This window comes from Pelodiscus sinensis, chromosome 1 (assembly GCF_052426305.1).
Source record: "Pelodiscus sinensis isolate ZL-2025 chromosome 1, ASM5242630v1, whole genome shotgun sequence".
Lineage (NCBI taxonomy): Eukaryota > Metazoa > Chordata > Testudines > Trionychidae > Pelodiscus > Pelodiscus sinensis.
In genome coordinates this window covers 252777455-252798373 of record NC_143052.1, presented here as the reverse complement: position 1 = coordinate 252798373, position 20919 = coordinate 252777455, and the positions used below count along the sequence as shown (strand labels likewise).

General features: G+C 43.2%; 1 protein-coding gene across 2 annotated transcripts in view; it reads left to right on the top strand.

Moving 5' to 3' along the window:
* The window catches only part of PCCA (propionyl-CoA carboxylase subunit alpha), a 475238-nt gene that overhangs the window by 364520 nt on the left and 89799 nt on the right, over positions 1 to 20919 (top strand). For both annotated transcript variants that reach the window (XM_075918750.2, XM_075918752.2), the window contains one exon: positions 3606 to 3704. In XM_075918750.2, coding sequence (XP_075774865.2) covers positions 3606 to 3704 — 99 coding nt within the window. The remainder of the gene's footprint in view (positions 1 to 3605; positions 3705 to 20919) is intronic.

The following is a 20919-nucleotide window of genomic DNA, read 5'->3' as shown; positions in this document are numbered from 1 at the left end:
ACAACTTTTTGAACCTCAGTATCCATTGTCAGTAAATAATTATGTGATTCCCAATATCTGACTCCTCCATAATTTCCTGAAATTGTCAAATTTAACAGATAAAATTGAAAAAAATGTGTATGAAATGGCTTTGAAACAACTGTGAAAAATCTAAATACAGAAAACAAGCTTAAAAATAAAACACACCTCAAAATTAAAGCAGAAATTGAATTATGGTAAGCCTGTCCATGCTGTTGTTTTAACCAAATCCAGTGTTAATAGCTTGTTAAGATTTGAAGATACCTCCCTCAAGACAGAGGCCATTCAGACACTATGGGCTGACACACTAGGACAACAGTACAGCTGAGTGGTTGACAAACACTAAGTAGTAAACAGATGAGCAAATTTTGCAGCACTAATCTTTTCTTAATTTTTGCTCTGAGTTAATGAGACTACAACAACCAACCAGGAAGCTCCCATGACCCCTGTGGGCACATGGCAGGTTTAGAATGTGCATGATCATTTGGTCGGTTGGTCTGGCTGTAGTACAAAGTGAAAGAAAGAACAAGGTTTGGGCTTATGACTTTCAGTTGCTTATGTTCAGTTAGGAATAAATTTTCCTCCGTAAAGAAAACTGAAGCTGGAAATACCATGAAAATAGATATTTCTGAAGAGTATTATTTACCGTACTCACCCGTGCAGGACATTTTGATGAATGTATTCATACCACAGTATAAAACTTGACTTATTTAGGCTAGAACCAGAACATCAATCAACAATCACAGCAATGGTTAAAAAATATCTAAGAGAAGCTGCAGAAAAAGTGCATGAAAGCAAACAGGATAGGCAGGGCCTTTGGGGAACAGTACAATGGCACACAATGCAAGGGCAGATTGGGAAAGGCAATAAAAAGAAATAGCTCATATTGAGCCTGCTAGCCAGGGCTTTCAAATAAAAGCTGGATGATCTAAAGGTTGTATGATAGGAACATCTTTGATACAAAGTAACTAGTCAGTGATAAGGTACCTTATCTGCATGCGTATGTTGACAAAAGTGTATTCACAAGAATTTAAACAGAAATCTGCTCTTTTCCCTCTCTTTTTTCTAATGAACGCAAGGTCAGCATTAAATACCTTTGAAGGGTTGTCCCTGTACTCTCAAAAAGAAGTTAAAATATGTGATGTTTCAATCTCATTAAAAGAGTCCCTTTTTTTTACAACTTTTCTTTTGTTCATATTTTCACTTACTTCTAAAAAAGACCCCAAGAGAGAGTTCTAGCCTCTATATCACTTGTCCTGAAGAAAGCTCAGCTAACTATTTATAGATTCTGCCCTTTTGTACCAAACTAGATCAAGCGATTTATTCAGTGAATGATTTCAGGAGAAAAAATTATTTGCTCTAAGTGTTATCAAGGCAGCCTTTTACCTACTATGAATGAGACCAGAAGATTCTGAATTGCTGGGCTCTTACTTCAAATGCACATTTCTATGTTGTATTGAGTACCATTTCTTTCAGATTTTCAAAGCATTTTAGTACATGTATAGAGTGGGCAGCCCATAACTGCAAGGTCATTTTCCTCCCCACTAACTCAAATGTACAAACAGTCAGCTCCATATTAGATTTCTTTTTGTAAGTTAACAGATTCATGTAAATTGTCAATAGGGACTTGCTATATCTCACTTTGGAAATGGGAGCATGACAGTCTAGGAGGTAATGGGGAAGGACTATAATGAATATCAGCTCTTCAGGCTGGTGTCAATGGAATAAAACTCAAAACAATGAGGCTATGTCTAGACTGCAAGCCTCTTTCGAAAGAGAGCGTCTAGACTGCACGTTGAACTTTCGAAAAAGAGGCTTGCTTTTTTGAAAGAAAGCATCCAGTGAGTCTGGATGCTCTCTTTTGAAGAAGCCCTATTTACATTGAAGAACGCCTTCTTTCGAAAGAGGAACTTTCGAAAGAAGGCGTTCTTCCTCGTGAAATGAGGTTTACCGCCATCGAAAGAAAAGCCGCGTTCTTTAGATTTAATTTCGAAAGAACGCGGCTTGAGTCTGGACGCAGGGGAAGTTTTTTCGGAAAAAGGCTACTTTTCCCGAAAAAACCCCTGAGTCTGGACACAGCCTGAGAGAAAAACAATGGCATTTATCACTCTGATCAGCAAGACACTACCCCAAGTCTGTGAGGGTTTGCTTCATTTTTTTTTCCTTTTAACTTGTGTCTGCCGCCGCCCCCCGCCCCCAACTGATTTTTCTGAGTCAGTAGCCCCTAGCCCAAAAAAGGTTCCCAACCCCTGAATTAGAGGTTTTGTGGGCTAAAGGTTTGCCAAGTTAAAATGAACTTATGCATATTATCCATGCATGTTTGTTTATGTGGAACTCCTTTAGATATCATATATATTTGCTGCCTTCTCCTTTTGACAGTTATCTTGAATGAAATTATTTAATGTTAAAATTTAAAAATGCTGCTTATTAAATGTCTTTATTGTGTTGTCAAAAAAGGGAACAGCACAGACTATAACTATGGCTTTGCTGTAGTGGTGTTTTCCTCCCATTTACTGAGAGAGATTTTGTTTCATGAAATATAGATGATTTTGGTAAACTTGATGTTGTTATCTGTGATTTATTGATTGAACATATTCTGGGTATTTTGAAGGTGTGACTGAATGCAAGATAAAATCCCCATTATTTTCTTTTTATCTAAAATGTAGAGTTGAGATAGTTTGCATAAATAGCATTTTACATGATCAAAGCACTCTACAAGCATTAATCAACATGATGTAATTGTATAAATGGTATTTTTACTGCCTTTAAAAAAACCCTCCATTGTTACTGTATGGTCCATGTAGCATAATACAATATTCAGCAGTTTGTGACAATATTTTTAAAGGGGGGGATGAGGGAAGATAGCCCAGCTAGAGTAAATGTTAGAGAACACAATCAGCATTATTCTCATTACTAACTTTGTTTCATAACTCAGCTTGTTTGTCCTGATGTAGAAAAATTCTCTTATTAAAAAAACTCAGTGATGATTTTTTTTCCCCTGAAGTCTTTCAGGATAGCCATAATAGAATGTAAGTGTGAAATCAGTCCTCTGATTAGCAGTAGATTGAGGAAAAACATGACAGAACTTGCAAAGTTTGACTGGACTTTGAGATGTAACATGAAAGAATTAATTACTGCTTCATATTAATCAAGACAACAATGCAAAACCCTTCATTAGAAGCACAGGGAAAGTTCTTCCTTGGTCCTTGGAGAGGATATTATATGCAAGGCCTGTGGTGTGGGTTGCAAAGTGTCACTGGAATTTATGTGCATTACTTGTCTAATTGCAGTAAATGTAGCATGTCCAGATAGATTTAAAAGTTGGATGGGTGTTTGTTACTTGCTGGAAATCACTTGAAACCTCACTACTCGGAGGCAGCTGTTCACAGGTCCTTCACCTCCTCCCCAGAGATGCCTAGAAGACTCTGTTGTTGGACCCTGTCTTTTATGGCAGGAGCAGTAAACATGACAGGTTGTTTGGGAGCCATCTGTTTTAAAATGGTTTCTGCTTGGTATGCAGCAGTGAACTTGAGATCAGTGTTCTGTCCGTCTTCATGGTAACAGTCTCTTGTTTGGTGTCACAACAGGTGGAAGTTGATGGGATGAAACTAAATGTGACCAGTGAATGGAACCTGGCTTCACCCTTATTGCCTGTCACCATTGATGGCACTCAGAGGACTATGCAGGTAAATTCACTGATACATTATTTATGGAAATGATTGCATTCCTTCAGATATAAACCCACTATCTATGTGAATGGATACTAAATTTGATGCATAACAAAAAAATACTGTATGGCTCTAACATAATCTTTCTCCCTCCATTTAGCAAACCTGGAGCTTTATTGACATGGATTTCTAGAGAAAATATTTGAGAAGATGATATGTCAGAATACTTTTTATATTAGAAGCCATATCACACTTTTTTAGTGTGTCACATTTCAAGGGACCTTACATATTGAACCTGAGATTTACCTATGTTTCTCACGAGTGGTAGTGTCTCCTCACTTTTATTGTTGAAATAAGAAGTATAAATTTATTGAAGGAACAAATCTCAAGTTATTCCTGCATGAACAATTTTACACGTCCATCATTTCAAATCTTTCCAGATTGAAAGGCAAGGACTGCATCTTTCCTATATTGGCTTCAGTAGAGCAGTGGTTCTTAACCAGACATATGTGTACTCTGGAGGTATGCAACTCATCTAGGTATTTGCCTAGCTTAATAATAGACTACATAAGTAGCACTATAGAAGTCAGTACAGACTAAAATTTCATGCAGGAAATTCTGTTCTATACATGATAAACTGAAATGCAAGTACAATATTTATATTCCAGTCAATTTATTTTATAATTATATGCCAAAAATGAGAAAGTAAGTAATTTTTAATAATAGCATGCTGTGACACTTCTGCATTTTATGTCTGATTTTGTAATCAAGTGGCTTTTTAAGTGAGAGTTGGGGGTACACAAGACAAATCCAACTCCTGAGTAGTAGTTTTGGAAGTTTGAGAAACACTACACTAGACTACTTACAGAAGTGCAGCTGCATTAGGGTGGCTGTGCTGCTGTAAGCTCTCTTGTGTAGCCAGAGCCTCATTTACTAAATAAATTTTGATCAGGGTGTATGCAGACCCTATAAGTTATAGAAAAGTGATTATGATTCTGAAACCCTGGAATAACTTGAAAAAGGTTTAAATTTATTAGTGATTGAGCATTTAAAAAATTACTGCTGAATGTGTACATTTGTTTTGCATTTTTATTCTTGGCAAATGCCACAATAATGACTTTTCCATGTGACTAAATTGGAACTTCAGCTTTGCACATCCAAAACAGCTGTATTTTTAAGCATGGTACATGTAGGGAATAAGTGACATTCTCACTAACTGCCCATATATACAAATAGGTCTTTCTAGTACATGTGTGTTTTTTAGGAACTATTTGAAGTTTTCTTGCAAGGTAGGTGCAGATGGACATCCTTCTCAACTTTTACTTATGTTCTCCATTGTCAGAATGTACCTGCTTTAAATTTAGAACTAAATCTTTAGTTCTTCTTCAAGTAGTGTCCCTTTAGGTGTTTGAGCACCGCTCCACTTTAGGTGTTTGAGCACCGCTCCACTTTAGGTGTTTGAGCACCGCTGAGCCTCAAGTCACAGAATTATGTTTCAAGTGCCCTCGGTAGGCTGCACATGTGGAGCAGCTGGCAAGTGTCGTTTGGAGCAGTTACACAGCATATGCAGCCATCCGTCCCTTCAGTTTCTTCTCTGCCACTGTTGGCTTTGGTCAGAACCCAGCAGCTGCCCTCAGCAATCTGTTAGATTGCTAGTTAGTTGTAGAAATTAGATAGTGATTTGTTAGTTAGTTCATAGTTGTAGTTAATCATTAATATTTCTTACATAAAAAAATCTTTTTGTTGTTCCCACTGTTCCAATAATTTTTGGACATGTCTGGATCTCCAGGTTTTAAAAAGTGTCTGACTTGCAGACTTTTGATCCCAGTATTTGATGTACACTCGCAGTGTATCTGGTGCTTGGGTTAGGCACACTCTACTAGAAAGTACACTGTAAAAAGCTTATCACAAGAACCAGGAAGGGTAAGGAGCTTCAACTTAAACTTCTTCTCCTGGAGAAGTCACTCCATCCAGCCTCTGATCCAGAGCATATGACACCACCAAGACAACTGTCTTCAATGATGGTGTTGGAGAAGGCAGCTTCCTCAGGATTGAGCTCCACAGACTCTGCTTCATCAACAATTTAGATGGTAGTGTAGAGAGTTACACTTATTAAGTTCACAGATGATACCAAGCTGGAAGGGGTTGCAACTGCTTTGGAGGATAGGGTCATAATTCAAAATGATCTGGACAAACTGGAGAAATGGCCTGAGGTAAATAGGATGAAGTTTAATAAGGACAAAAGCAAAGTACACCACTTAGGAAGGAAGAAACAATCAGTTTCACACATTTAGAATGGGAAGTAACTGCTTAGAAAGGAGTACTGCTGAAGGGATCTAGGGGTCATAGTGGATCATAGGGTTGCCAGGTGTCCAGTATTCTACCAAACAGTCTAGTTTTTGCACCTTCTGTCAGGTAAAACAATTCAGAAAATACCGTACATGTGCAATGTCCGGTTGTACCAGTCTCGGCCGACTGTACCTTCCGCCCCTCCCCCTCTTGGGGGGTGGTAGCTTTAATGTTACCTGCGTGCCCTTACTACGGGTCGTTGGGGCGCTTCTCTAACCTTGGCTTCTCACCCCCCGGGTGCGGGCAAGGGAAAGGCGGGCCCGGGCCCGCCCTCACTCACGGGCCCCATCCCAGGGCCCTAAGGACACGGAACAGTCTAGCTCTGGTCCGGCTGACGGGGCATCTTGCTGTAACGCGTCAGCCCACCAGCCCTAAGGGTCTGGCCTGGGCTGCTTCCTTTCCCCGCCTCTGGCGCTGGGAGGCTCACCTTGCCTTTGGCAGACAGGCTGCCGGCACTGCTCCACCCAGCAATCAGGGGATCGATCCCGCCTGCCTGTTGGGGTCCCCACCGGGCCCTTAGGTTCTGGCTCGTGGTGCCACCCCCAGACCTTCCCCCTGGCCACCTGTCCTCTCTCCCCTCCCCCCCCCTTTGCCATGGCGGCAGCATTTTAAAGCGTCCTGCCGCTTACGCCCTACCTGACATCATCGGCATGGGCGAGGGCGGGGCTGGCCGGCTCCGCCGCGGGTTTCCTGACGTGCGGGGCTCCCTGGGTGGGGGAACGCCCCCACGCTATCCCTGCTCCTGCCGCCATGCTTCAGGCTCGTGCCGGGCTGCCTCCGCCCGGATGCCGAGCAGCGCCTGCTCGGCGGGAGTCGCAGTGCGGGGCGATGCTGCCCCGTCACACCAGTATTTTCTGTTTTTCCGGCTGGGTGCTGGACAGAAGCCTGGCAGGGGTGAGGAGAGTGGCTGGGAGGTGGGGCCATGATCAGTGCTGGGAGCCTGTGGTAGCGTGCAAAATCTTGGCGGGGGGGAGTGGCTGTGTGGGTGGGGTTTTTTTTTTCTCGACAAATGTTTAGCCTGTGTATTTTTGTGGCAACCCTATTGGACCAAAAGCTAAATATGAGTCAACAGTGTGACACTTGCAAAAAAAGCAAATATGATTCTGGGATGCATTAACAGGAATGTTGTGAGCAAGACACGAGAAGTCATTCTTCCGCTCTACTCTGTACTGATTAGGCCTCAGTTGAAGTATCGTGTCCAGTTCTGGGCACCACATTTAAAGAAAGATGTGGAGAGATTGGAGAAGGTCTAGAGAAGATCAACAAGAATGATTAAAGGTCTAGAGAACATGAGCTATGAGGGAAGACTGAAAGAATTGGGCTTGTTTAGTTTGGAAAGGAGAAAACTGGGAGGGGACATGATAGCGGTTTTCAAGTATCTAAAAGGATGTCACAAGGAGGAGGGAGACAAATTGTTCTCCTTGGCCTCTGAGGACAGGACAAGAAGTAATGGGCTTAAACTACAGCAAGAAAGGTTTAGGTTGGCTATTAGGAAAAACATCCTAATTGTCAGAGTAGTTAAACACTGGAATAAATTGCCTAGGGAGTTTGTGGAATCTCCATCTCTGGAGATATTTAAGAGCAGGTAAGATAGACATCTATCAAGGATGGTCTAGGCAGTGCTTGGTCCCGCTGTGAGGGCAGGTGACTGGACTCTCAATGACCTCTCGAGGTCCCTTCCAGTTCTAGTGTTCTATTTATTCTATGATTTTATGGTGTTGGAGATGGCAGCTTATTCAGGATCAAGCTCCATAGACTCTGCTTTGGCACAGTCCTCAAAGAAATGTTCCCACTCTTCATGCACAGGTGATTCCCCTGCAAAAAATGTGCTCTGTCAAAGAAATTGGCACCAGTGGCACCCAAGGCACCGGACCGTAAGGCACTGAGTATGAGATGACCCAAGGAGTGAAAGACCTAGCACAGATCAGCTCTAAGGTAGCTTCCCAAGTAAACCCTAAGTTTGCTCCGTTGGCATGTCCTCGGCCTCAGCACCAACAAAACCTCATTCTGCCTCAGTACTGAGCGCCTCCATGCCACCACTTGCTGCACTGTCAAAACTTGCCAAGCAGTTGGCACTGCTGGTACAGCTGACCAGACCAGCACTTCCACTGACACCAGCCATCCTATTACCGTAGTCATTTACCACTAATGCAGACCTCTTAGTTACCTCGATGCCCAGAACACGGCTGTTTGACCCCAATGGCACTCCAACTACCCCTTACTTCAGCTTATCAACCACGCCAGTGAGATCAGCATCCCTGCTCTCAAGAGCTGAGGAGGAGGAATCCTCTTTGGGCCTCCACACTCCTCATTGCTTATCACCAAGACCAACACAATAGCCACCTCAGTGGCAATCTCCTCAGTGGGTGCCCCTACTGATGCCAGTGCCAGGTAATTGGCCATACTGGGACCCATCGGCTTAGCCTGTTCCACAGCCTGCTCTCTCATATGGATTACAGTCTTCTCCAGCTTAATCTGCCAATTAATCTCTGGCTGAAGTGGAAGATGACCCTAAAGTGATACAGGAAGAACAGGTAGCTCACTAGCACTGGTGCACACATCTTCATCCTCACCTGATGATACCACCGTGCTCCTACCATCCACTTTAGAGGACAATTTCAGGTCCTTTCAAGAACTCTATAAAAGGGTTGTGGACTTTTTAGGGATTTCTCTGTTGAACCTGCCAGAGACCCAACGCAGACTCACTGATATCCTCCATGCTTTTCCTACTGCCAAGTTTTAAACCAAGTTTTGATGGACCCTGCTATGACCATATGGCAGACTCCAGCCACTCCTCAAGCCTGCAGAAATTCTGATAAAAAGTATTATGTGGCACTACACGGAGCAGACTTTTTATTTTCTCATCCCACTCCAAATTCCTGAGTTGTGGAAGCAGTAAATCAAAGGGGACAAGCAGAGCACTGCACATACTGCACCCTATGATAGGGATTGGAAACTCCTAGATTTGTTTTGAAGAAAAGCATATTCATCACCCACCCTCTAGTTCAGGATAGCAAATTATGCCGCTTTATTGGCAAAGTACATACACAATGTGTTTGAGCCCATGTCATTGTTTATTGACCAGTTTCCAGACAACAAATGAGAGCAGTACAAAGCAAATATCAGTAAGGGTGCACTTACCTCACACCCTGCACTCCAGGCTGCTCTAGTCTAAGTGGATGCGGCGACACACTCCATCTCCACCATGGTAGTCATGTGGCAGGCTGCTTTTGTTGGAGTTCCCCAGGGAAGTCCAAGATATGATAGAAGATTTGCCATTCAAAGGTTTCAGATTATTTGCCAAATCCACTTATGCCTCTCTATGTACTTTGTATGACTCCTGGTCTACTCTGAAAACTCTTGGGATACATGAGTCTTTAATCAGGAGAAGACTGTGGAAATTCTTTAATCAGAGATACAAAGCCACTCTCTTCACACAGCCTCAGAGTCACTATGACAACAGGTACAGACAACGTCAGACTCAGATGGAGGCCGTCCATAGATCAGTCATCAACGTCTCAAACTTCAATATCCAGACAAATGTTTTGAAGGGATGGTCAAGGGCCAGAGAGTCCCAAACTTTCAAGGGAGGATCCAATCACCTCTATCCCATTTGGAAACTGCTTAGTATCCTTCTATCCAGCCTGGAATACCATCGCCATGGACCAATGGGTGCTAGAAATTGTGCAAACTGGTTATTGAATCCCCTTTTCGTCTACCCCTCCCCTACACACTCTCCTCACCTATCTGTCTTCAGGGAACCATCTCACAAGGTTGCTTTATCCAGGCTGGAATACCATCACCATGGACAGATGGGTGCAAGAAATTCTGTGAAGTGGTTATTACCTCCTTTTTCATCTACCCCCATCATGGAAGGCTAGGCGAGGTGCACCATCGGCTCTGTCTGTGTTGCCTTACCCTGTAACCTGGCCCCTATCCATAGCCTCTATCAGCGAGGCAGGTACAACTCAGCGACCTGGTCTATAATAACCCCAGTCAGCGGGGTAGTAAGGCCCAGGAGCCAAGTCTAGAGTAACCCCCAGTCAGTGGGGTGGTAAGGCCCAGTGGCCAAATGAATATTGCAGTAGAGGCACACTCCCCTTTGCGGGGTCAGGGGACTGGAGTAGGGGGACCTGGGCCCTCCCTCTTCATCAGACCCCAGCCCAGGGCCCACTCAGTGGTGGACATGTCCCACCACTAGCTCAGTGGGGAATCCGCCCGAAACATGCTGAGCTCAGCGGGAGCCCTCCAGCTCCCCACCCTGGGCTAATTCCTACCCTGTCCAATGGCCGGCTTCTTTCCCACCTGCGTTCTCCGGGCTAGTCACTCGCCCTGGTGTCTGCTTGCTGCGGTAGCAGATGCTATGTCTGCTGCTACGGTGGTGGTGCCAGCTGCTGCTGTGGCGGCTGCAGTTGCTGCTTCGGCTGTGGCTACAGTTACTGCTCCTGTGCTTGGGCAGGAGCTCCTTTCCCTCCCATGGCCAGCCCTGACTGAGCTGCTCCCCTGGCTTTTATACTAGGCCTGCAGTTGGAGCATGCCCAGCAGGGCTGTGGGGGAGGGACCCTCTCTGCCAAGCAGGCCTGGTTAACCCCTCCTGAGCCAGTGGAGGGTTGGTACATCCCATCATACCCCTTAAACTCCCCCCCCACATACCTGTCCCTCTTCAGGGACCGATCTCACAAGGTCATTCTCATGCAGGAACTGTGTCTCCTCTTGCAGTTCAGAGCAAAAGAATGTGTACCTCAACAACACAGGGGAAAGGGTTCTTACTCCTACTGTTGTCTTACAAATAAGAAAATGGGAGGATGGAGACCCATCCTCGACTAATGCAACCTCAACTGGTTCATCCGCACACAGCATTTCAAGATTGTAACACTTTCCACAATAATCCTTGCCTTGGAGAAGGGAGACTGGCTGTTGACCCTCAACTACTGGACACGCATTTTCATATTGCAATATACCCAGCACACAGATGATACCTATGATTTGTTATTCACAACTGTCATTTCCAGTACAGAGTTCTTCCTTTTGGACTTTCCACAGCTCCTCTGATCTTTTCCAAGGTCCTGGCAGTGGTAACGGCACACCTCTGCAAACTGGGAATTGTCATCTTCCCGCTATGTGGACAGTTGTTTCCTGAAGGGGTCATTTTACCATGACACAGAAACAAGCAGTCACCATAACCTGAGCCCTCTTCAACAAGCCCAACCTGCAGCTATATCTCCAAAAGTGCACACTAACCTTAACCCAACAGTTGGAGTTCATCGGTGCTCACCTAGATTGTATGTCCGCAACAGCGTCAGTCCCTCATCACAGATTTCTAGTTCTCACAGATCTTGTATCAAGCTCACAGAACAGATCATGGAAAACCTTTGTCTACAACTGGTAGGCCATATAGCAGCAGCTACATTCATGGTCCAGCATATTCAACTATAGATGAGACCACTACAGATGGTAACAAAGAGTATACAGGCAAACGATCACCACGTCGACAAGTGGCTGCCTATGCCAGCCAAAATAAAGGAGTCCTTATCCTGGTGGAAAGATCTCCAATGTCTGCAGTAGAGTCCCTTTCCACTCTTAAACACCGTCTGAAATGATCACTACTTATGCTTCCTTCATCGGCTGGGGCATCCATATCAACCATCACACTGTCTACGTATGTTAGTCTCCAGAGGATTCCTGGGACTGAGAGTGATGCACAATATATGTCAATGCTTTCTACCTTTGATTCTGAACAGAACAGTTCAAATTTTTGACAATCTTATAGCAATGTACTATATAAACCTTCAGGACGGGGCCCACTATTATCCACTGTTTTCAGAAGTGATTCAGCTATGCAAATGGCTCATTCCTCACAACATATATATGATAGTCATCTATTTACCAGGCAAGGACAATATCGTGGCAGACAATCTCAGCAGACATTTTGCTCTAAATCACAAGTACGAACTCAACACCAAAATGCTAGCCTTGGTATTCAAATGGTGGGAATACCTAACACTAGACCTATTTACAATCAGCACCAATAGCAAATAATTATGTAACTGCTCTTGGGTGGGCCTCAGTCCACAGGGGGAGCCTTCATAATAAAGTGGGATGAGCCCCGCATGTATGCTTTTCCATTACTACCACTTCTCCATCACATATTTCTCAAGATAAAACAGAACGGAGCCACTATCCCAGACAGACCTGGGGTTTCCTTATCACCTCCAAATGACAATAACAGCCCCGTGGCATTTTCCATTTGTCCCTCGCCTTTTCATGCAGAACGAGGGTCAACTATGTCACCTGAACACACAGACTCTGCAACTTTTCCATTTTTGTTCATCCCAGTGTCAAATGATTTATGAAGGGAATTCAAAATTCATATCTGCCTATAAAGACTCCCAATCCAGCCTGGGACCTCAGTGTGGCATGTATACGGGCACTAACAGGTAAGCCATTTGAACCTGCTGGTTAGCTGCTTACTATTACACTTATCCATGAAAGTGGCCTTTTTAGTAGCCATTACTTTGGCAAGAAGGGGAGGTGAGCTTGGAGCCCAGATAGATGCCCCTTTATACAATGCTTTATAAAAACAAAGAGAAAACAGTTTCTTGTCATTTCAGCCAAACTGGGCATTGTCTCAATGACCTCACTGCATGCATCTTACTTCAAAGAGACTTTAACACCAGACTACAAAGGGAAACCTCAGAACTGTCATTCATGCTTAAATTTGACACTTTACCAATGGGCCTTAACAAAGCTTCCTTACCCATTACAAAGATAGCTTCCCTAATTATCACCCCTAATATCATTATCTCATAGACACTAACCTCCTCCCCCACATCCCCCTCTGTTCTAAAATCTGATTTGTTAATTTTATATGTGGTCACTTTTTTTTATTGTATCCCTTTGGTATATATGGTCATGCCAATTTTCTTCCACAATTTGATCTGAGGAAGTGGGTCTGGCCCACGAAAGCTCATCACCTAATAAACCATCTTGTTAGTCTTTAAAGTGCTGTATCGTCCTGTCTTTTGTTATAAAAACAAGGTCATTCTCTGTCCGCATCCCATGTTTCTCCCTAAAGTACAGGTTGAACCTCTCTAGTCTGGCACCCTTGGGAGCCTGACTGGCTCCTCTTGTTGCTGATTAATAGGAAGATTAATTGTTTACCAAAACATGATATTTGAACTTGCATCTTAATTTAATTTTGAAGGCACAGAATATTGCCATAGTTGGACATATTTACTGCTCGGTGGCTGAGTCCTCTAATAGGTTCTTTGAACTACTAGAATACAGTCATCATATGAAATGCATGCAGAGGTGATTCTAGATGATGAAACATATGATGAGAAGTCTGATATATAACAAAAAGTGAACTAAACATAGTTATTCTTTCGCCTTGAGATATTATCTGTAAACTTCTGTTTTGTTCAGAAATCCTGTGGCTTGAAAAGTTATGGATGTTTTAATTGTCTCTATGTGTAAAATTATGGTTACAGTGTGATTAACCCTTGATATCTGCTCATTGGGATCCAAATTGGATTTTTGTTATGTTTCTCTAAACTTATTCCTCTGCAAGGATCACATTAGACTAGCGTGTTCCTATAGGTCAATTTATCCCCAAAAGCAATTGATCCCTGAGTCTTAGCGTATCTTCCTTCTGCAAGTCTTTGCCCTGGAGCCAGTTAAGTAACTAATATAAATGAATCGAATAATTCCAGCTGTGCTTTATTAATTTTCAGACATCCTAATTTTTCTTCATAGTTTCATTCATTTAAATTTGTTTAACCAGTATATTATTTGTGAACATTCCATTTCTTTTGAAGATTTATTTATGCACCTGGAGCATGATCCTGAAAGGTGCTGAGTTCTCTAAATCTAGCAAAGCCCTTAAGAACATAAGGAGTGAAGAAGGAAATAATTTTCAAATGCTTTGTTTTAAAATGTATTTATGCAAATTGTAGACTAGATATTTAAATCGTTGCATATCTGTTGCCCTCTTAAAATAAGTAATTAGACGTATGAATCTATTTTCACTCATTTGCTAAAGGATTTAGGCTCAAAATGTGCAATTAAAGGAAGAACCAGTCTAAGCAAAGAGTAGCTCAGTGACTTGGAAAAAATGGGCAGATACTGGAAAATACCTTGATCCTGTAAAGTTGAAATCATTGGGTTCCTGTTCTTAAAATTAATGGTGTGGTTAAGTTCTTTGTTGGCTAGGAGCCAGAGTTTTAAGCATCTTGCTGACAAAAATCTAAAAATAAAATATTGATGAGAGTTCAATGGCTCCCCTCTCCCCATAGATTCCTTTACTGATGAGGTGTCTTGGATAGTTTTGCTTGTTACAATTTATGTATTACTTGGGTTTCAAACCCTAACTACAGGAACTTCAAAACATCCTTGTGTGATTGTTCTGTTTAAGCTGTCAATGAGTTTAGAAAGGTTTAGTGAGTGATGTGCATGAAGACTGATTTCTTCCAATAGTACATAGCTACTATACAGACTTTATTACTTTCACATTGAAATGAGTGATGCGTCGTTTTTATTATTATCGCAATGAAATAGAAATATTGTGTCTGCATCCAACTCTTTTTTGTAGATGAGAGAACAAGCTTGGCTTTTCTCAAAGCTTATAAGCAGGGCTCACCAAACTGCAGCGAGCCCCGCTCGCTAGCCGTGCTGTCCGGCGATGTGCGCATGCGCAGATCGCTGGAACCCGGCTCTTCCAGGTTACAATCTACTTACCATGGGCGAGTAGATTGTATAATTTGTTGAGCCCTGCTTATAAGCAAGGGTTGGAAGCCTCAGGCCTGGGGCTAGATGTGGCCTCTGGCTTGTCTGGATCCGGCCCCAGAGACTCAGAGCTTCCCCCTAGCTTTGGGGAGCCCGTGCTAGTGCTCCAGCCCCCCTGCTGCTCCACACAAAATCTACTAGCCTGGGCCCCCCTAGGCTCTGGTGTCTGAGGGGAATATGGAGAGTGTTTTTGTCTTTCTCAGTCAGGGGCTATGTGTACTATACTAGATAGTCTGGGGCACTGCTGAGAGGGTCAAATCCAGGCAAGTTACTTTAAACCAGGGCTACTTGCAGCCCAAGACTGAGGTTTCCCTTTATAAGGCCCCAAACCAATCACACACAGCACTTCGTCGGCCACTTTGGCCAGCAAGAAGTTGCACAGCAAATCCTCTTAGACTCTCCCGTGTTATCTGTGCCACAACCAGCACCACAGCGTACCCAGATGAGAGGTTATAAAACCAATCTCACCAACTCCAAACAGGTTCCCCCAGTCCCAAAGGACCAGCCACAGTCCCGGCTCAATTTATACCTCAGATCTTACTCAAAAGACCATGGTGTGCCAGCCCTTTAGAATCGAAGGGTACGTCTAAACTACATGCCTCCGTCGACGGAGGCATGTAGATTAGACAGATCGGCAGAGGGAAATGAAGCCGCGATTAAAATAATCGCGGCTTCATTTAAATTTAAATGGCTGCCCCGCTCTGCCGATCAGCTGTTTGTCGGCAGATCGGGGCAGTCTGGACGCGCCGCGTCGACAAAGAAGCCTTTCTTGATCGGCACAGGTAAACCTGGTTTCACGAGGCATACCTGTGCTGATCAAGAAAGGCTTCTTTGTCGACGCGGCGCGTCCAGACTGCCCCGATCTGCCGACAAACAGCTGATCGGCAGAGCCGGGCAGCTATTTAAATTTAAATGAAGCCGCGATTATTTTAATCGCGGCTTCATTTCCCTCTGCCGATCTGTCTAATCTACATGCCTCCGTCGATGGAGGCATGTAGTCTAGACACACCCGAAAATATGAAGGTTTATAAATAAAAAGAAAGAAAAGGTTGACAGTAGGATTGTGAAAGAAAGCACATTACAAACATCAATCACCAAGTTCTCGATGCAGGCTCTTAGCAGAGATATAACAAACTGCTGGCTTAAAAGTCTCTTGAGTACATCCTATGTTAGGATGGGACAACAGATTCTTCCCAGCCCTCTGTCCATAGCCAGGATGCTTCTGAAGTCAAGAGCAGGATTAAAGACAAAGATGAAGGCAACCCCAGGATCCTTTATTAATCTTGCCCATGCAGAGGGAATCCATTGTTCTCCTGAGTGGTGGTAACTCCCAAACTGGAGCTGATCACAGAGATCAAGTGACCCATCCATGTACCCTTAGGTGAGCAGGCATGGTGTGCCTGCTGGTCTGCAGGTTCCCAGTCACGTTCCTCAGGTGTTTATTGGCAACCTTGAGAACCATTGTCCATGCAGGATTACTATTCAGCACAGCTATTCACTGACTAACCATTCCTCACAATAGGTGGTCGATGCCTATTGCTGTCTCCCAGACAGAAAACATTTAAAATATAAGTACAGAGCCCATTATCATAACTTTACATATAAAAATCATACAAGTATATGAGTAGCATAGACAGAATCAGCTAAGCACAAGCTTTCATTAGGCACCTCACTTGGCCCACTTTGCACAGAATTTGGGGCTAACACACAACAGTGGGTGCAACAATGATCTGCCTGCTCACATGAAAATCCAGTAATATTTCACCACCTTAGTGAGGTTTTTTTTTTCTTTTCTCTTGTGCGTGGCCCCCCCACTGATTTTTTTTGTGGGTCAGCAGCCCCTAACCCAAAAACAGTTCCCCACCCCTGGCTTATAGGATCACTCTGTGCTTTCTCATTTGCTCTATAAGTCCCCAGTCATCATAGCAAAAGGAACTCATTGGTGTTTTTTCAGACATGACAAAAGAGGTTGCTATGCAGTAACCGATTTTCGTTCTCTCACCTGTCACCTGTTCTTGTAATTGAAGTAAATACAAGAGATCTCTCCTCATTTAAAAAACAGACAGCACAACCTGTCTCTGCACTCTTAGCGCCTCCACCAACCCCAAGAAAAAGAAAAAGCATATCAGTGAATTTTGCTAAAATATGCAGTGTTGTATTTCAGCTTCTTTTTTTTTTACTCATAATCTCTGTTGTGTGTCATTCTCTGTGCTGTCTCTCATTATAACCCTATTTCTAGTTGTGTAAGCAGAGTGGTGTGTCAGCAATTCCTCTTTCTCCATTGCAGTCCTAAGCTCTGAAACCTGATTTTATGTCAGAATAAAACAAAAGTTTCTCTACTTTTTTTCATTGAGAGAAAATGTTCCAGGGCTTAGCTTCTTGTACCAGGCCATCCGCTAAGTCAGAGGTCTCCAACCTTTTTAACCACAAGATCACTTTTTCAATTTAAGAGCAATGCAAAATCTACCTCAAACCCAAATACCTTTGCCCCACTTCCTTCCTGTCACTTCTTTGAGGGCCTGCCCGTGCTCCACCCCTTCTCCAAGGCCTCACCCTGCTTGCTCCATCCCTCTTCCTCCCCCATCCTCATTCACTTTCACTGGGCTGGGATAGAGGTTGGAGTGCCGGCTCCGGTCTTGAGACAAAGGATTCAGAGTGTGGAAGGGACTCTGGGCTTAGCCCAGGGTGGGGGGATCAGAGTCCAGGAGGGAGTTTCAGGGTGCAAGCTCTGGGAAGGAGTTGGGATTCAAGCGGTGTCACGTCTGGGGCAGGAGGTTGGATGTAGGAGGAGGTTCAGGGCTGGGACAGAGGTTCAGGAAGCAGGCTCTTGCTGGGCATCACTTAACAGCTTCCATGGGGTGGAGCAGTAGGGTTAAGGCAGGCTTACTCCTGCCTTGGCCCTGCACCACACCTGAAAGCAGTTGGCATGTACAGCAATGTCACCATGTGGTGCCCCTCATCCACAGGCACTGAGCCCACAGCTTCTACTGGTCACGGTTCCCTGTTTTTGATCAGTGTGGAGCCCCCTGCTCTGCCTCTCTCAGGGGCTACAGGGGCATCTCAGCCATTTCCATAAGCAGCTATTACCACAGGAATAATTACTCCAGCAAGGACAGGTTAGGATTTGAGAACTCACTGTTCAAAGAATTAAATTTAAGCATAAGAGAGAAATGAAAATTATGAAATGCACAGACCAATCACAACCCAAAAATAACCCATAGTGCAAGCAGTAAAAGAAGTAACAGCAACTCCCCATGTGTGTGTTGGGTCAGGAGATGAGAGAGAAGGACAGTGTGTGTTTGTGAGAATGACAGAGATACACGCAGTGCATGAGAGTGACAGAGATTTGCATTGCCAAGCTCCCTCCATCCCCTTCTCTCTGTGTGGAGATAGGGTACAGAAGAGGGTGTAGGAGGGACACCCTGACATCAGCACCCCTCGCCCCCCCCCCCCGCTTCTTGCTCCCACACCATACACAGAAAGCAGGAGGGCAGCTCCAAGGCGGAGGGCAGGAGCAGCAATGACAGTGGGTGGAGGGGCAATTGAAGTGCCAGCACGTGATAGCTTCTTGGCCAAACCAGTCAGGATCATCTGTCAGAGGCTCCAAGATCTACCAGTAGATCCTAATCTATTGGTTGGTGACCACTGTACTAAGTGCTCTCCCATGGTCTCCCTTTTCACTCATGGAGGAGTAGATTAGGGTTGAGTATTTGACCAGTCCAAAAATAATTGGTTAATTGGCCAGTCAAATAATGTCAAATGATTTAAAGCACTAATTTATAAGTACAGTAACAGAAAAGAATAGAACTTTAGAGTCTCAAATAAGCTTACCTTTAGATAATTATACCTAATTACAAAAAACCCCAGTTAATTAATGAGATACTTTAATTCAGAAAAATGAAAAACAGAGTGAAATAATTTTCTCAAAAATGAAAAAGTAATTATTTTTTATGTTTTAATCAATGTTAGGTTGGTATTTAAATATGAACATTATTCATAAAGTGAATGAAATTAAAAAACACACATTGCATCTATAAAACAAATAATACATTAAAATCACTTATGCAAGACAGGCAGCAGGCCAACTCTTCATGCCATTTCATGGCTGTGCATCTTTTCTGTTTATGTTGGGGGCAGAAATGTAATGACTTTGAGCCACCCTCTCCTTTTCCCACACCCTTCTGAGTTTATTTCTATATTAGGTTTTAAGCTTTTTGGGGTAAGGACTGTGTCTTCTAACTTGTTTTAATATACTTCGTAAATGACATGATATACAAATCAAGGTATACATACGTACAATGTTTGTTCTAGAAGATTTCAGCCAATCAAAATGCCTAACTTACAATTAATTAATTAACTCTCACCAAAACTTTCCCCCACAGATAACATTATATTGCAGTTAAAGTGAGTGATCAAGATATTTCAGTAGATTTACTAACAGGTAGCACGATAAGGCTGTGAAAAAGGGAGGCCTCTTGCCTTCTTCATGGCATTCTTGCTGGAATATTTGACAATGTGTTACCATGTTCAAATAACAGATATCTGGTTACATTATTTGATGCATTGACTGACCAGGTTGCAAAGTCTAGAGAAGGCTACACAGGGCAAACCAAAGATGAGGTGATCCATCTGTGAAAAATCACTCTCAAGAATCACAGAAAGGGAGCTGAGGCAGGATAATTTCCAAACTCAGCAAAGAAAAAGAGCTAAGAAAATGGGCAACTTGCTTGAGCCTCTTCATTCTCCTCTCTGTCCTGTACATACGTGCAGATTTTTCTAGAGACAGCTCCAAAAGGACAAGTGTTAATGTTCTTCTTATATCTCTACAAATAGACCAAAAATGACTGTTCAGGATTGAGGCCAACATTCCAGCTCCAGTACTCAATCTTCATTGTCCTATTTGCCACCAAAGATGGCCTCATTCCAGTTTCTTATGTGGGCAGTTGAGTCACATGGAAAAAGACAACTGGTATCTCTTCAGAGGTGCAACTCATGGGGCCAACCAACTAACACATATCTAATGATGAGGGAAACTCTCACTGAAAACTATAATTTTCCAGCCATTTTCATTTTGACTTCAAAGAGATCTTTATAGAGGAGTGAAAAATTCTTGGCAAAGACTTGGTTAGCAAATTTGAAATCTCTGTGGAGCTCTAGAACACAGAAATTCTTCAAACGCCCTAAAATTGGTGCCACGGGGACATCCCAGGCAAATCCTATTGAAGGGGATTTCTTCCCAAGAGATCCCACAGACAAGAAGAGAGAAGCCTCCCTTAAAGGGATTGTGAAGCCTCATCAGCATGCTTTAGTCTGTACATAAATAGTTTTACTGCATATAATCATAGCAATAATTAACTAGGTACACTTGCAAGCACTTGAATTATCTGCTTCAATTTGTTAGATAAGTCCTCCCTCTGAGTTGGTTAGAGATTAGTTTCCCCCATGCAATAGAATGTGATATTATCAGCACAATATTTCATTGTTTACAAGTGAATGGTTTGAGAAGAGACTGAAACTTCCTTTGTTTCTAAGATCAAAGGAGAAATAGGATTGTGAAAGCTCTATCATAATTTTCTCCAGAAGAGTTACAAATCCTAGTGACTAAGAATACTTGATATGAATGGTTGTAAGGAAATTGTTCACACCCAAATAACAAAAGAATATGTATAGTCAAACATTACCTTCAATTAGCATTACCTTCAATCAAGCTTCTCCTCTGATACACAAATTCTCCAGTATGACGATGCGCTCTTTTGAAAAAGAGCAGAAATAGGTACCACAATAAAGTTAAAAATGCAATATGCACGGGTGATAGGTATCATAGGCACAGGAAGACATTCTCTTTCCAAATTGCCCAAGAGGGCCCCATCCATGCTCTACCTCTAGGCTTCCTTTTGCCTGCAGCAGGTGGACTGATGTCTTGGATGGAAATGGGGGTGTTTCATGGGTGGGAAGACCGTCCAGGTCATGCAGCCTGGGAAAGCTGTTGTTGCGCCACTACCTGGTTGCTGCCTGATCTCCATGCAACAGTGGACTCTGGGGTTGTGAAGCAGGTGCCAGTGGCCATAATAGGGGAGAGAAGGCATTTGGGAGACAGCAG